Genomic DNA, 18,860 nt, shown 5'->3' with positions numbered 1-18,860 from the left:
TGGTAAAATTTGTTTTGTAAGACAAAAAACAAAAAACACAGATATTTGAAATTGAAAGAATGTTAATTGCCTCTTATTCACAGATCCAAATTCCATATCCAGCAACTGCTAGTCTTGGGCATTGTGCAGTGGATTTTCTCCATTGTATCTGACCATTATTCTTGATTTGACTCTGAAAACTTTTATGTATGTTACCTTTGGGCCCTATACACCAATATCAAAATAGAATGATGTTACCTAGATGACATAAATTTTTATGTGTTTCGTTTTACACAGTTTCACTGCTTCACACTTCCTTCCCTTGGAAGTATAATCAGCCCACCCGAGGATTTACTTTAATTAAAAAAAAAAAGTGACAATGGATTTTTCTTCTGTTGCTGTTTAAAATGCATTGTAATCTGTGTGCATTCTCCCCTCATCCCAGCCAAATCAATGTAGTAATCTGTTTTCTCAGGCAGATGAACTGAGCGGGGTCGGTTTCCTCTCAGTTCTTCCCCAGCAGTCAATAGTTTGTTTGAATCTTTTTCATTAAGTTAAAATAATAACAATAAAAATGATAAAAAATAATGAGTATTTGTCCTCTTGATTGCCAAATCTGAACCTCTTGGAAGCTTCAGGATGACTTTTACAATGGCAAATGTGGCCTACTGTTTGCTCCATTTCCAGCATCCCAGTGAGGACTGTGGCATGACCAACAGCTTAAGAACTATGTTCATGCTTAAGAACTGGTTTAGAGACGTTAATGAATTTTTCATACAAAAACCAGATTTAAATGGCACAATTATATAATTTGATCTATAAAATCACATGCAGCCAATGTGGCCCAGTGCCTATAGCTAGCTCTCTTCTAGTCTACTGGTTCCACTCTATTTTGTCTCTAGACATTTACTCCTACAAACTCTGTGTGATGATCGTCTTATGTTTTTCTATTAGAGGAAATAACTCAATTAACTGAGCAATCCTTTTTTGCTTGTCAACAGCATACCACAAAATGTGCTAAATTCTTAATACATAAAGTTGAATCAGAGCCCTTATTCTCAAGATGCTCACAGTCTAGTGAGGAAGCAAATTAAAGAAAAAAAATCATTTGGTCATATATACAGAAGTAAAAGTTCATGGAACTATCCTGATGCAATAGCTGATTCAAAATATTCACAGTGTTCGCTCATCCAGTCTCCAGGTGAAGTCTCAAATGACACCATTTATATCCAGTATGAATGAAATGGTTTAGTATCTTTAATAAAAGCACATTTTGTACCACTAAAAAAGTTGGAAAATATATTAGTTGGTTAAGTGCTTTTGAAGTCTCAGGATGAGAGAGGTACTAGGTGGTTCAACTTGATGTTATTTTCCCCTAAATTATTTTTAATCATCTGGGAAATAAAACCTGAGATTAATTTTCTGTAATAAGTACAAACAACCTGATTTTACTTCTCTTAGTAGATATAATTTTACAGTGTTTTAAAGCATTGTTAATTGATCTCAGCAGGATCATGCTTCATCTATTTGACTGAATAATTATGCAATTCTGTAGTCACGGTATCCGTTATCCTTTCATTCGATTTTCATTCCAATTTTCAAGGTCAGGTTTTCTTCTTGATATTTTGCTAAATATCTTGCCTTTCACAATTATCCATGTGCTCCTAACAAATTGGGGATTTTTTTAAAAGCCAAGGTTATCGTAAAGTGTTTATTAGAATAAATCACTCCTCTTTTTCTAAATTGCCTAGCAGAGTTTTACTGAATTTCTCCAAGGAAAATGTGATAAAAACTCTCTTCTCTTATAATCCTTGATATATACTCTCTTTCAGGATTTAAATTTTTTTCAAAAGTATTTGAAACTTTGTTTTGTTTGTTTACTGTTTTTTGACTAATTTTAAAGACATCAGGAATGATCTAATGTAGCTAATTAGCATTTATTGAAGACAGCCCTACCTCTAGTAGATCATAACCTAATCACACCTAATTTAGATGTCTCAAATGCAAAATTGATGATAATAAAAATAAACCTGCAATTTGTTGAGCTAATAATAATACCTGCCATGTATTGTGTGCTTGTTCAGCATATAAATGACTTCCATATATTATTTTATATAGTCATATTAACAAGCTTATAAAGTTGATATTATTATATACAAAGAGCATGCATACAGTATTCTTGCCTCTTATCTTTTTAAAATTAATTTTCATAGTCCTATTTACCAATTAGTCATCTTCAAGATTGAATTACTATCCAATTAGTAAACTCACAAGGTACATATCATACATACTTATGAAAATCTCTGTTCATATGTACATTTAGAATAGATCTTAGTTATTCACACTGAATCATTCCCTTCTCTAGAGCTTATAGTATCACCTTCCAAAACATTTAATGACAGAAATAGTTCCTTTTTCTAATCATGAACCTATGCATAGGTCATGTATTCACTACATGAACCTGTCTTCGGCCAGCCCTTTTGGAATACTTTTTCCAATTCAGTTTATTCCCTACCACACCCATAAAACCTTGCCAAATCTAAGAACTATTACAGTATTTTGATTCTCACATTTCCAAATCTTGAACCTACTTAACTCTTTTTTTTTTTTTTTTTAATCCAGCTCACTCCTTATCCTATTTCAGATCTCAGATTAAACCTGAGTTTAGGAGGAAATTCTTCTCAGACCTCCTCTTAATCAAGACTAAGTTTTCTTAATTATATACTTTCATTAGAGCTTGTATGCTTCCTTTATCCTGCTTGTCATATTCTAATTAATGTTATGTAATTACTTGTTTATTGAGTTGGTCAATACCAAGTTGATAAATTCCATGAGGGCAGGACCATGTTTGTCATTTACAAAGCTATATCCTCAGAGTACTGTCCATATTGGCTGCTTAATGAACACTTGAAATGAATATCTGTTTTTCATGGACAACAATATGCAATTGTGAAATAATCTAAGGCTTTTTTTTTAACATTAGAGACATCAAGGCTTGAACTACAGATCTATTAGTTGGGTGATTTTGGGAAAGTTACTTAATCTATCTGAGTCTCAGTTTCTCTTTCTGTACAACAGGGAAAATTATATACGGCATTGGGTAATTTGTGAGATGTAAGTGGGAATATGAATGCCTAAGTGCCTAGAAAAGAGGGTGACTCACAGCTGATCTCAACAATTAAGGCTATTAACTTTTTCAAATTGTAAACTTGTAGAAGGCAAGGGAGGTGGTGTTAACCATAACCCTCAAGAGCTTCTGATGAATAAATTATTTACTAAATAATTTATAGTTATATTTCCTTTCAACTAATATAGAAGAGTGTCAATAACTTCCTATCTCCATTTGGATTTTTATTTATCTTGGATCTTCTTCAAGTAATTTTTTGCTGTATCAATAATCCCATACACTTTAGCATGGTTTATGTTGCCAAAATGCCTTCATATCCTTTGCTGATAACTTTAAATCTCTGAGAAGAGAGGATAAAATACATAAAATACATATATTTCTAGCAAAAAACAGATGAAGTTTAATTTGACTTCATCATTTGGACAGAACAGTAAACATATAAATGGTATCTGACGTTTTCGGAAACATTTTTTGAGTGTAAAGTCTTCAGATTCGTTTTCCAGTAATTTTCTCAATTCACTAAACTATTTACTTGAATATTTCTTTTTTTTAAAGATTTTATGTATTTATTTGAGAGAGAGAGCAAGCTAGAGAGAGAGCACAAATGGGGGAAGGGGGCAGAGGCAGAGGGAGAAGCAGGTTCCCTGCTGAGCTGGGACCCGGATGTGGGACTCAATCTAGGACACCAGGATCATGACCTGAGCCAAGGCGGATGCTTAACCAACTGAGCTACCCAGGCAAACCCTTGATTCTTTTTTTTTTTTTAATTTTTTAAAAGATTTTATCTATTTATTTGGCAGAGAGAGACGCAGCGAGAGAGGGAACACAAGCAGGGGCAGTGGGAGAGGGAGAAGCATGCTTCCCGCTGAGCAGGGAGCCTGATGCGAGGCTCCATCCCAGGACCCTGGGATCATGACCTGAGCTGAAGGCAGATGCTTAACGACTGAGCCACCCAGGTGCCCCTAGTATTTCTTTTACATCCACAAACACAATCTCATGGCACAGATCCCAAGAATAAATTCAAATAAGGCTGCAGTACAACTTTTGCTTTAAAAAATTGATCAGTACTCAAACGATAGTATCATGACAATAACTTTAAAGTACTCTCTCCAGAACACTCCAATCCCATTTTTTAATCTTTGCCTTATGGAATATCAGATGAGAACATGTCAGGTTCTATAATTGTTTTATTTTAATCACTGAAACTTTTCAGTGTGTATTTTGGTGTCATTTGTTGGTGAAAGATGATAACTGAGTCTGGTAATTATGCCTTTTGGATGTAATTATTTGATTCAGAAACACAGGGAAGTGATGAGCAGGGTGTTGTTATCTTGTAGATACATTTGATGAATTAACATGAAAATACTTTATTGCTTAAATGTCTATTTTTCCTTAAGAATTATTTTATAATAAACAAAATCACCACTTATTGTAAATACCATGTATATTAATGATTAGTTTATAATCTGCTTTACTGAACATGGTAGACTGTGTCTTTATTTTCCCCTGCAACTCAAACTCTTGATAGCTGGTAGTAACAATGCGTAAAAATTAGCCTAACTTAGCTAGTTCTAGACTGTCATATTAACAAATTAATTTAAAAAGTTCAAATATGAAGCACTATTTTTTAAAAACTCAAGACTAAAAAGTGAATCAGAATATAGCATTTTTTGGTGGTGGATTATATAATTCTTTCAGTTAATAACACATCTTTCGCTCTTTGTCTTAAAATGGACATAGCTTAGGGACAAGTCCCAAATTAAAGGATTGGGAGAGGACAAAAAATTGAATCCATGCACAGTAGCTATAGAATTGGGATCTCTTAAACCTGAATGTGAAAGATCTTTATAACTGTCTTCATGGGTTACTCATTCTATAGACAATGATGGGTAGTTCTTATTTATGAAAGTCAAAAAACAAGGGCAATCCAAAGTAGGAATTTCCTGAAGGTGAGAACCAGATATGTTTTAGAATTTTCTTTTTTGAGTTTTATTTTGAAACAGCCTGACTTCTTATCTGTCTGTTGATTTAGAAATAAATCAGCCACAAGGCAGGCAATAGATTAGGTAATGTATTAAGATTCCAACTGGTGTTGTTATTCATTCATTGACTCACTTCCTATGTTTTCCATTTTTGCTTTGTTCTGGGTAATGTTTATTTGTTCATTTAAATCAAAGTTAAATCTGAGTATAAGAAGTATTTGAGTTTTCTTCTCTCTTTCCCTTCATTCCTCCACCTAGCTGCTTCCTGTGAAACAATTTGAAAACTGCTTTTTCTCCTAGATATATAACTATGATAATTGAAGTCCTGACCTTAATTATTTTTTAGGAGGTGAGAGGGAAAGGAGTGGATTGATTCTAAGGCCACAAGTGGTAGTTTCATTAAAAGAATTTCCTTTGTTATTACTATATTCAAGGGATTGAATGCTAATTCATTTTATCAAAACTTACTAACCTCATCATCTCTTGCAGTAAACATCTCATCTTTCAATGAAATGAATTTTCCAAAGGAAAAAATATTTCAAAATAAACTGTACATTTCAAAAGTACTTTTAAAGAATTACTCAAAATTCACAGATAATAAATATGTTTTAAATTTTGCTGAAAATGAACTTGTATGCTTGGAGAAGTGAAATATTAGAGATCATTAAACTTGTCTACTGATATTTACAATATTTTAAAGATATTATGCTGTATCTTTAAATGCCAAGGAAGCTTAAGGAAATTGACTGTTATTTATAGAAACGATTGATATGTAATTAATATTAGTCAAGTTTATTTATTGCTTTAGATTTCGTACTTTAAAGTAATTGTCCTAAACTAAAAGTAAATACTTTATTTCTCATATATGTAACTGAAGTTCTATATATCCTCAATATATTTTTCACTGATTAAACTGACTTCATTTGAAATTTATCACTAATTTTTCTTTCACTATCTTTGAAACGTTTATACAGAAAAAAATCACGTTCACTTAGGAAACACTCCCAAAAGTACTATACACCTATTATGGGTAAAAATACAAAATTTCAGCTCTGTATACACTTCTTATTTATAAATGGCCATTGTTTTTGTAAAATTACCTCTCTATATTGATATTTTTCCTTACTGCCATTGATATTTTCCACATTATAGTGGCTTATAGGTATTTGGCTTAATATTAAATAACATTGCATGGATCTTACTAACTACATAAATGGGATGAATATCAAGGCAAAATGGAAACATACTTCATTTTTGTGTTGCAGTGGTTTTTTAGCTTTTTATTTTTCAATAATTTCAGACTTTCAGTTCCGTTGTGAAAATAGTACAGAGTTCCCCTATACTCATCCAGCTTCCCATAATATTAGCTACTTATGTAACCATAGCATAATTGTCAAAAGTAGGAAATTAACATTTGTATAATATCATTAACTAAACTATTGCCTACTCAAACTTGAATAGCTTTTAGCTCAGTAATTCATTAATTTGTATTTGTATTGACAAATATTTACAGTATGAAATAATATAAAGATGATAGAAAATTTAGAAAATAATATTGGGAAAATAACTTTTTTAACTCATTAAGTTTTGTAAGTTTTGCTATTTCTATAGATTTTCTTTCCATTTCTTTTCATTTACAGTGAAAATGGATTTTTCTCTGAAATGAATATTATTTTTAAAAATCTCTTACATTTGTATACTTGTGTACTTTTAGTATTAACTAATAAAATAAGGCAGTATGTACCATATCCTAACATACTGATCTATTTAAAACTTCACAACTGTATGCACTTCTTATTATTATATTTTCAGGTTAAATAAATTGGGAATTCTAGCCCCATCTCTCCAACTTCAAAAATATTTCCATTTCATTACTACACTGTATTTTTCTTATTTAAGTGGAAAAAAACTTTCCACCCAAAATGTATACATATGTTGTCAGAGAAATGATTCTAGTTTAGAGTTAAGCAGATGCATCAAAGTAATAGGAACATATTAATAAAACTTGATTTGCTTATTACTATGTTAGTAGAATGTAACTTTGAAGAAGTCATGTAAATGGTATTATTCTTAGCTTTATGTCTGTAAAATAGTAATGTTGATTTTAAAAATTGCTAGAAAGATTAAATAATATAAAATATTTAAATTTTTCTAATACAAAGAATGAAACCTAATACTTTCTTGGTAAAATTTAGTTCCTTTCCCATACTTCTGTGTTACATGTTTTGAGAAGGAAGACGTTTCCTTTTATTGTGACACTTTTTGACAGGAAAAGACACATCTGTATCTACATATACTTTTTAAAATCTAAAACATTAAAATAACTGTAAATTCTCCTTTTCTCCCCCTTTTATAGAATTGCAGAGTAGCTCTTGTGGAAACCCAGGAGTTCCACCCAAAGGTGTATTATATGGTACACGGTTTGAAGTTGGGGACAAGATCCGCTACAGCTGTGTAACTGGGTATATTCTTGATGGCCACCCTCAACTCACCTGTATAGCCAATTCAGTGAATACAGCCTCATGGGATTTTCCCGTTCCCATCTGCAGAGGTAAAGAAAAAATATTTATTTTTATGCTGATTGAATATTTGTTTGACGTGATGAAAACATTTTAAAAGTAAGAGTTGTAATCTGACAGTATATTTGCAAAATATGCTTGGCATTTTGTGCTGATTCCTTTTAAAAAATTTGAAGATTAAAAGAAATATCTATTTTTGTGTATATGTATACTACATGACAAGTTCAGAAAAAATATTTGTCAAAATAAGACAGCATTACTTGTGAAATGAAACAGTACACTGTATCTCTATATACATATTTATGCATTGTACATAAATGTCTTTGTATTTATATTAGAAAAACATGAAGTTTATGATGTTTAGAAATTTAGTCTGTCAAAGTCATAATTTCATTTACATTTTGAAGTATTGACTGAATCTGTGAATCTTTTAAAGATATCTGGTGGAAGACTTAGCTTGAGAATTTGTGAAATAAGAATGCTATATAGTTTACTTAATTGATATTGATAAAGATTATTTGTATTATGGAGAAAACAATAATACTTTAAAGTGGACAAAGTACAGTACAGTGTCTGAAAAATAGGACATGTTCAATGGAAGCTGAATTCATGGATGAATCTTGCCCACAGAAATTTTAGAGACCTTTATCGTTTTCTGTGAGCTTACTTTTCTAACAAAGAGAAAGGTAAATGAGTTGTATCTCTTTGATCTTTTGGCATTTGCTTCCTGAGTGAATGGGAGGTAGGGATGTCCAAGTGCTGATCTCAGTTACTTTGAAGCTTCCTCTCCAACATGTGGCTGCAAGTACATGCAGGAAAGTCCCTTGAAAATCAGACACAGCTGGCTTCTTATCTCTGCTTTGACAATGGCCGTGGGAGTGACTCCTGGCAAATCATATCAACTCTTTGAGATTCATTTATCTCGCTTAACCAATGAGAGAGAAAACAACAACAATGTCTATTCCATTTGTTGTCAAGATGTTGCTGAAAAAAAAAAAAAAGATTAAGGAAGAAAACCTATACCTGCCACTTAATAAAATATCCGCCACGCATTGGCATTCTTTCAGTGTTGGTAGCTACCTTTGCTGTTACTGCAGCTTCTCCTCACTGCTGCTTTGACTGCCGCTATGTCTGACTACTATTAGCTACCATTTATTTGGACACTTCTAACACCATTTGGATGCTATAGCATACTAAGAAATTTATAAGTATAGTCACCTTTAAATTTCATAACAATACAAAACTGAAGTGCAAACATTTTGGGATAATTGCTCAAGTTTACTCAGTAAATGTCAAGAACTATAAAGAGTCAGATTTTTACTCGACTGGCAAGTTAACAAATTTCTCTGTCACAGTTTCTTGGGTGATGAGAGAAGACCCCAGTTTTTAAGGTCAGAAACAGAGGAGAGTTTATTATTCACAGAAGTGTCACCAGCCAGAATATTAACATTTGTGCCAGTTCTCTAAGCCCTAATTTTCATAGACTGATATGAGGAGTGTGAGGAACCTGCACACATCATAGGTGGTATTATAGGAGAACCATGAGCTTAGGGAAATGGAATCCTTTGTAAATGAGCTTGTCTGCCCTTTGCTGTGGAGGGCACCCCTATCTCTATCCCCCCAAGTTTATGGGCAGACTTGCCCTTTACTCTGGTGGAAGACACTGTCCTCTAAGACTATTTGTTGTATGGACATCTTTGAAAAGATAGTTTAGTACAAAGAGCAGAAGGACAGTTGGAATCTCTGCTTACAAGATGTGAAGAAATATTAGGGTCCATGGAGAAATTTCTCTCAATTTGGGGTGTGGTGGGATGCTAGATTTGAACGCATTCCGTTTAGTTACAAAGCCTAAGCTGTTATCCTTTTGACACTTGACCAAAATAATTTGCATCTATCTTCAGAAGTATTTTATTATAAGAAAAGAAATGGAGTTTTACATTTGAATCAGTCAAAAGACTATAATCTCTTTCAAAGCATAAAACTTCCAAAATCAAAAGGACTTATTAAAGTTCATAAAACCAAGAAGCATTTTTAAAAGATTTCAGTGGAGCACTACCAATACTACCTGAATGTTACATCCTGTTGTTGGGTTCTTTCTTCATCTCAGTTCAGATAAGAATCTTTGGAACCAAGATAAGGATGTGCCCCTTATTGACTAGGGCCTTTGAGCAAAAAGTATATTAATTTTGGAAACTAATTTTTTAGCTCTAATAAGATGAAGAGATAGAAATACAAACATCACCCTAAAACCAATACTTCTATCTTGTCATTGCAGTTTTGTTTGTTTTCCCAGAGTGTCTACTCTATTTCTCACCCCGATATTTCTTCAGGCTTATTTCCTTTGCCTTCCATTTTAACCTCTATGATTTTTATCTATAAAAAAAAAATGATACCCATTATTTTTGGAAATTCTGCCTGCTCAACTTCAATCTGCTAAGCTTACATTTTCTTCTCTTTAACAGTGATACCAGTGAATAAATTTACTCATTCACTCATCTATTTATTAGGGCCATATCCTGTGTAAAGCCTTATTTTGTGTACTGAAAATCAAAAGATGATTAAAAAACAGGTCTTGCCTTTAAGAAGGCAGTTCTAGTCGGTCTGATCATTATGTAATCAGATAATTACAATAATGTGTGATAATTGCTTTAATATCAGTATCTGTAGAGTGTTAGGCACCTTGATAAGGATGAACTTAATTTCTCTCAGTTGAGTGGAAGAAAGTTCAGGTAGGGACAACACTTTAAGAGAAGTTTTCACAAAGGACTGGCTAACAATAAAAACTGTATAGAGCAAGAATATTTTCAATGGGACAATAATTTTCTTTCCTAGCCTTAAAAATAGTTCTGGTGTGTTACTAATATTCACTGGCTAAAGGTAGAGTCTATGAAGTCAGGCTCCATAGAGCCCATGATCTAATTTTCTTTTTTTTTTTAAGATTTTATTTATTTATTTGACATAGAGAGAGACAGAGTGAGCACAAGCAGGGGGAGTGGCAGGCAGAGGCAGAGGGAGAAGCAGGTTCCCCACAGAGAAGGGGGAGCCCGATGTGGGACTCGATCCCAGGACTCCGGGATCATGACCTGAGCCAAAGGCAGTCGCTTAACCAACTGAGCCACCCAGGCACCCCCATGATCTAATTTTCTAAGGAACAATTTATCTCCCAATAAGCATTTTTTTAAAACTTAAAGAACAGGGGAATAGAGTATTTGGATTTTGTGTGGTTGTCAAAAGAAAAGATAGACTATTTAGACCATGGCATCCCTCCTCTGCTCTTTGCCACTTGATAGCATACAGATTCTTTAATTTATAACTTTGCAGGGGGCTGATAAACCTGTAATGATCTGTTTATTGCTTTCCCTGGAGTTCACATAGTGTCTCTCCTTGATGAAAACGCTTGCTTTTAGAGAATTCTGCTGCTGCTTCCTAACAATGATAGTTTAATTAAGAAAAACGAATGCCATATCAACCTAGAGGGTATGGTGCAACGGTTTTTGTGTTTGTTCACAAGCAGGATGAATTTTATCAACACCATCTGCTAGTATTTGAAAAAGACAACTAACTGCCTGGTGCTGGGCTACACAATATTCTATAAAAAGTGAAAGTGAATTCCTATGCTGTAAGTCTAGATTGGAAATGCCTGGGACACGTGCCTTTTCCGCACTCCCTCCTTTGATAGACATTTCTATGACATTTATTCCCAGTGAGTTGTGATGTGGCCCCAGAGTCCTTCTCAACTCAGTGCTCCCAACATTCCTTACTAATTAAGAACAGTTGGCAGACAAGGTGAAATGGATATGCTATTCCTAAATTAAACGTTCTAAAATTCATAATAATATTCTATATTCAGAATGGCATTTTGATATACACACCCCAGGGCAAACTAATAAAACTGTTTGTAAAACTTACACATAAATTATAGTATTTTAAATGAACCTAAACCTCGGTCTACAAAAAGTCAAATCTTTTGATGGAAGAATTAACCTATTAAGATGTGAGTCATCAATCATAGATTATTTAAGGTTGTACTAGGATGAATTTTAGATTAATTAAAGAAAAAATTAAAAGGGTGTTATATTTAAAAATAGGTATTATATTTTTTTGATGGTTTGAGTATATTTATGGCCCGAAGTAAAGATCTTAGACTCCATAGAGGTTTCAGGGAAAGCAATGATCAATGAAGGGACATGATGTTGTCAAATGTTGACAGAGTTTATTTTGATCTGACAGGTGAGATTCTTTTGGGGGAAGGCTTCTATGTTAGTGATGTAGATGTCATATAGTCAATTGGTGCCATGTGACCTGAACCAAATATTTGACAGGACAGATAAGCAAAAGGGCTAATGAGGGAACTGTCACTTCTGACAAAGTAAAAGAAATTGCCATTAGCTACATTAGCAATGAGGAATGAGAACGATCTTCCAAGTTTTATTCTTGGGAAAAGAATGCCTTCCATGACAATGTGGTAAAGAAAACAGTTGATGGAAAGAAGAGCAGCAGCTTGTTTTGTCAGAATATAGCTTTATTCTCTTACTTGAAACCTTGGTCAAAATGTGTTACTAAAGCATGGAATTGGGAAGAGCAATTAGAGGTAATAGTTGGAGAAGGGGACAGAGGATGGAAGGCTTAGCCAGATGTTTCTATATGTAAATTATACCAAAGCCTTCCAAGGAAATAGTGATTTCAGATGAAGGTTAGAAGTAAAACAAACAGCCAAAAACAAATAAACAAACAAACAACAAAACCCCAAAACAACAACTAGTAGCGTTGAAAAGAAGTAATTCTTGGAAAGGATATATTGTGAAGCTAGTGGAAGGATATTCATTGTGTTTATATGTTCCCTTGCTCAGTACTCTGGAAACCATCTCAAAAAGGCATTAGAAAACAGAAAATGCCATTTATTCTGTGCATTTGCCCTGATTACACACTTATGCATGTGTAAATGCTAAGATATGATATTCAGAAATATGCTAATTAATAATAGGTCTGGTTATTGATAAAACCTCAGTATAAAAATAATTAAATATGGGGGCGCCTGGGTGGCTCAGTTGGTTAAGCGACTGCCTTCAGCTCAGGTCATGGTCCTGGAGTCCCGGGATCGAGTCCAACATCGGGCTCCCTCCTCGGCAGGGAGTCTGCTTCTCCCTCTGACCCTCTTCTCTCTCGTGCTCTCTATCTCTCATTCTCTCTCTCTCAAATAAATAAATAAAATCTTTTAAAAAATAATTAAATATGAAAACTGGAAAATATTTTGAATTGAGAACAAAACACATAAATAACTCAGTGTCATGCTTCTTTTCATTTCTATATAGTGCTTAAACATAATACTGATCTGCAAATCGAAAAGTGAAAATATTTTCTATGCTAGATCAAAACAGAGTCCAGTGTTGTTTTTTTTTAATTCCCTGTAACATTACTTTTAACATTTTTTCTTTTGAAGCTAAAATCTTTAGTCTCCCTTTTTAACATTTGAAAACCTAATAAATTGCCTTCTTTTTTTCCTAAATGAGAGATTGTTTTATTGTAACTCCTGGAATCATAGAAAGAATAGTGTTAGTGATAAATTGTTCTATGCAAAAGGAAAAAAAAATAAATTCACTGTTGAATATCAAAATGTCATGGGCCACACCATGCCTTAAGTATTCTTTTTGAAAATTGGGGCTTTTATGGTTTAATTTAGCTGATTTCCAAAGATGTTATTGTATTGCATTGTATTGTATTGTATTTCATTATTGATTGACTGATTGATTTAGAGAGCATGTGCACATGAGCAGTGTGGGTGGAGGGGCAGAGGGAGAAGGAGAAAGAGAATCTTAAGCAGGCTCCACGCCCAGTGCAGAGCCTGAGTGGGGCTCCATCTCATGACCCTGAGATCATGACCTAAGCCAAAATCAAGAGTCAGTTGCTTAACCGACTGAGCCACCAGTGAACCCCCCAAATATGTTATTTTAAAATATTATCTCAGGAAATATTTTAGCAGACTTAGTTTCTCCACCACACTTGCCATTATTATCTGAGCAACATTATTTGGGCACCACATCTTGCTTTCTTTAGCACTATCATTTCACCTAAAGGGGTCTGGTCCCTTTGTGTGAACTGCTCTATTGGACAGTCACGAGGAAAACATTTTTAGTGTGCCTTTTAATAAACAAGGAAGTTAAGCATGAATTACGTCATAATGGTGTTATACTAATACCTCAAAGACTGTCAAACCACAAGGAAAGATTTGCAAGTGTCCAGGTCACTTGCTGCTTCCTCTCTCCCTGGAAAAGGTAGGCTATTCCATCAATGATCAGGCCAAGACTCAGTCACCCTCTCATGTACCCTAATCTTGTTCTGAAAATCCATTTGTGTGATAAAGTGCTGAAAAATGCCCTGATTAAAGTATCTAGAATGATGGAGCAAAGGACATGCGATTTGTCTCTGAGGGCATAAGATCTGCGAGCTGATTTGCTTTCCTACTATGTATTACCTGAGTGTGTTGTTTCTTATGTCAGAAATTGAAAATATTTTTACCTATTTTACCTATTTTAGGAACCTATGAATGTTAAAGAGATTAACTTAAATGAGCACATAGAAGTTACTAGAAATTTGGAAGTTGGTTTCAAATACATTTTAAAAAAGTAATTTAAAAAATAGTAGAAGACATAATAACTGTCACTTGTGTTATAGATATGTTCAGTATATTTAAAAATATCTGTTGACAGTTAAACATGTGCCTACAGCTCTGATATAATGCAGAATACTTTTCAAGATAACAGTAAAAATCTCTGTAGAGTGGACTCTGGACTGTTAAAAGCCTTGGTTTGCTTTACATTTCTGCCACCGAGAAGGAATAGAAACTTTAAAACTAGATATTTAGTTTTTCAGATCTTAGTTTTCTCATATGTTTAATAGGGGAAGTCCTCACTACTTTACAGCATTATGATGAGGCTCATATCAGGGAATGTATATAACATACCTAATCTATAATAGTCAGCAAGTAGCAATTTCCTTATTTCTGTCATCATCATCAAAACAGGTATTTGGAAATTGGTAACACCAGAGAATGGACATATCTAGAAACATATAGGAAGTGGAATTCATTTTTATCAGAGTTGCAGTGGTTAAGGGGAATTTTAAGCCCCATATTAACCCAGAAAATTAGGCTGGGATCTGCAAGTAATATATATACATCAATAGTGAAAATGTTTCTCAAGGGCAGCAGCATTTCTGAAGCATTCATTTCTGGAAATTCTCACTTGTCATGTATATTCAATAACTAAACTGATATATATATTAAGAAGTCATCTTCACAGGCCACAATGCTAAGTGCGGTGATGGATGAAACAGCCCAGGCCTCGTGAAACTCATAATCTATTGAATACTGGATCTTTTATTTGGAAGATGATCTATATGGTGACCTGGAAAAGATAGAATGGCATTCTTATGTAAGCAATAGGTGCTGGCCTTCTATGTGTTTCTGATATTTAGAGAAGAAAATCAGGGTCTTGTATTCTTACCATATAATTGTCCTGGTCCCTGCTGCAACTAACAGTAAGCCATGACTTTAACATTCAACTCATGTATTATTTTCCCTGTATGGTATTTGTATGTTGTGTCTTTCTCCATTCAGGAAGCTGTTTTTCTCCCCTTCCAACCCTGTATAAGATAACTCAAACATTTTTGTGGCTTTACTCAGTTGTCCAAGTTTTTGTTTCTTCATCTGTCATTCTTAATATAAACTAATTTATGTTCTTTGACAACAAAGAGACAGTCATTAGAACTGTAATTTTTTACATTATAGGTTATTTAAAAAAATATTTATTTATTTGACAGAGAGAGACACAGTGAGAGAGGGAACACAAGCAGGGGGAGTGGGTAAGGGAGAGGCAGGCTTCCTGTAGAGCAGGGAGCCCGATGCAGGACTTGATCCCAGGACCCTGGGATCATGACCTGAGCTGAAGGCAGACGCTTAACGACTGAGCCACACAGGCACCCCTACATTATAGGTTATGATAATATATTGTTAATTTGCAGTAGTTTTGGTCTTTTTCTTTAATGGAATGATTTCCATTTCTTTCTCTTTCTGTATGATTCTTAGAAAAATGCCAACAACGTGTATTTTGAAAATCAAAGTAAAAAGTGAGTTTTCTTTTCATGTAACTGAGTCTTCAGATGTTTATGCCTATTTGCTAGAATTTTAAGCCATACACTTCCATGGAAGTTTTGTTTACTTGGAGTTTTTGTCTACTTGTTTTGACAAACAACAATTTAAAATATTCTAAGTGAAAGATCTAAATTATTTGAGGAAAGTGTGTATTTTTGAAGAAGCTACATCAAATAGTTTCATAATATTGCTCCCAAAATAAAAACAAAATTTTAAAAACATTAGGCAGTACTCATTTCCAACACTTATCTACATTTCAAAACATAGAAAGATAGAAAGATCTTTCTTTCTTTACAGCATTTAGATAGATAGAAAGATAGAAAATTATATTATCTTGGTGTCTGCAAAGAATTCACATGATTATATGGGATCATAACTTAAAAAATGATGGAGTGTGCTTAGCCCAAATAGACTGTTTCATGCATAAGAACCTTGGGAAAAACAATCCTATAATGTCATACTAGGATTTAAGCTCAGTGAACCACAGTGATGGCGATTTGGCATTCTGTTGCTCTTTGTAAAGCTACCTCAACTCAAAAGTTAAGGCAAAATAATTTTGGATAAAGGAGGAAAGGGAATGGGAGCCCACCGAAGACACTGAATAATGCCATAGGACACATTTTAGCAGACTAGCTTTATATGAAAATTCTCGGGTCTTTGAGCTAAGAAACCCCAGTAGTAAGAATTTTTATAAAGTCACTGTGAAGGACACTTCACACATTTTTGGTCTTCAGCTCTGTCTCCCGTTAAAGTTTTATCAGTCACTCACTGTCTTAGTAAGTTAAGGGTATGTCTGGTTGAGCCATTCAATGATGAAAGATCTTCCATACAATTAATAATGGAATGCTGAAACTTGAATGCCTTCAAAAACTCTACTTTTTTGATCTATTGTTTTAATGTGCTTAAAATCTAAAATTTTTCTATAGTCACTTTCCTTAGGCTTTTCCCAAATATAAATGTGACTCAACAGAAGAGAAATAATTTTATTTTTACTATATAAATCTTAAGTATATAAAACTAGTATTGAGTATCTTAGATTTTGAGGGATTCTTGAAAAAATAAGTATTTTGTCTATTATTTTTGTCCTCATATTTATGTCACTAATTTCTTGTGTCTTGACCAATGCAATTTTCTCTTATTTCCTGATCCTGTGTTTGAACTTATCATAGCATTCAAACTAAGTTAAAATATTAAGGTCATTTATTTATACTTGTATTTAATTTTTAACTAATAAAAATTAATGCAGCATTAAAAACATGATACACATAACAGAATAAATTAAATGCAAATAAAGATAGCTATGTTAAGAGAAAATAACAGAGGGGTGAGATGAAACCAAGAGCAAGGTTAATATATAAAAATCATTCTTATGTATTTGTTAGAATCAGCATTGTTTGATTTTAATCCCTCTGGGAAACTAAATAGATTGGAGAACCTTGATTACTTCATAGTCTTACAAAGTAAAAGCAAACAATCTGTGATGGAAAAACCAAACTTTCAAAGTAGAGTAAGAAACTTCTTATGCAGTACATCATAAGGAAAGTATAGTATAATTTAATGATCCATGTCCTTTACAATATCTGTAAATTTGATCTCAGAGAAAGAACTTTCGAGGGTTGCACCACAATTTTTTCTGTTATAAAATGAGGCTTTGCTATTGAAAAGATCAAGGACTGTGTTCCTAGAATCAAAACACACATGCCTGATATCACTGCCCAATATGAGTGATCTATAAATTTATCTAGATTTTTAGATCTATCTAAATAGATATATCTAAATATATCTATTTAGAACTAGATATAAAACTATCTAGTTCTAACCAAATTTTTTTCTTACTTTCAAAATTTGAATCTCTTTTTTACTTTATAAATTTAGAATTTGGCCACTGAGAATAGAGCCAAAAGCATGATGTTTCTGCATTAATATAACCTTAATTTTCTTTAAATTTTGTCATTGAATAGGTGCTTAATTTCCAAAGTAATTTAGTTTTATATTTACACCTTTTACACAGGAAATTCAGCATAATTTTTAAAGACTTCATGCTTAGCATTAATTTGTAAGTACTTATACTGTATCAATTATTCCAGAATTTCTGAAAATGTATGATTGCAATCTCATAACCTTTTCTAAAATTGATGCTGAATTTTTGTATCTACAATTTAAAATGCTGATTCCAAACAATGGTAATGAGGTCATTGTTAATTTAATTGCATATTTAGAATATTATCACATTACAAAGTATCATGCCTCAATTAAAATTTTGGACATGTTATTGCTATGTCCCTAAATTTCATTCAAAACACATAATTTGATGGTTGCAATGTTAGTAATAAGACGTGAAAATTATAGCAAGATATTTTCATATTAAAGGTGAGATAACATCTTTGTATTTATATTCACTTAACAAATGCCTATTGATTGACAATGATGGAAAAAAGATACACAACAGTTGCTGATTTTAGAGATCTTATAATGTCTAGGATGTATGCATAAATAACTACATAGTATAGTTTAGATAGCCCCTTCTACTGCATCTCCCAAGAAAGATTCGAATAATAGGTACAAATAATATGTAGAGGCAGTTGAGGATTTGTCTTGGTGAGAAATTAATCTTGATGGAGACTTTGAAAAATAAGTGATAACATAATAATATATTGTAGTGTTTCCTTTTTATCCCATAACACTTAATGAACACTTTTTTGGGGGGTCAGAGATAGTTTTGAAATCTACATGTAATAACCCGTTTAATCTTCATACTTATTCTTTACAGAATGATTACTATCTTGTTCTCCATTATATAGATCAGGAAACTAAAGCACAATGTGGTGAAGAAAATTTCTCAAGATTGCATAGCTAGTAAAAGGAAGAGCTGGGATTTGAATTCAAGCAATTTGGCTCCAATGCCATTTTCTTAACTTCTGTATTATACTTTCTTCCCCACTCTCTTGATTATAAAACTTTTTCTTTCCACTTTTTCTTTAATTTTAGCCAATGTAATTGCTTAACACTTTCATTAAATTAAGTCTAACCAGCCACAACTAAAAAGTCTTAATTTTATAACAACCTACTGTGCGGAGCTACTGCCTTATTCCTCTACTCATTTC

The 18,860-nt window shown here is 33.1% G+C and overlaps 1 protein-coding gene across 4 annotated transcripts in view; it reads left to right on the top strand.

Annotated features, from left to right (window-relative positions):
* Positions 1-18,860, top strand: part of CSMD3 (CUB and Sushi multiple domains 3) — a 1,160,406-nt gene that overhangs the window by 252,023 nt on the left and 889,523 nt on the right. For all 4 annotated transcript variants that reach the window (XM_027574671.2, XM_027574666.2, XM_027574669.2 and 1 more), the window contains exon 4: positions 7,445-7,639. In XM_027574671.2, coding sequence (XP_027430472.2) covers positions 7,445-7,639 — 195 coding nt within the window. The remainder of the gene's footprint in view (positions 1-7,444; positions 7,640-18,860) is intronic.

The sequence above is a fragment of the Zalophus californianus genome, chromosome 4 (assembly GCF_009762305.2).
Source record: "Zalophus californianus isolate mZalCal1 chromosome 4, mZalCal1.pri.v2, whole genome shotgun sequence".
NCBI lineage: Eukaryota > Metazoa > Chordata > Mammalia > Carnivora > Otariidae > Zalophus > Zalophus californianus.
The sequence above is the reverse complement of the archived record's forward strand: the minus strand, read 5'-3'. Positions and strand labels throughout refer to the sequence as shown.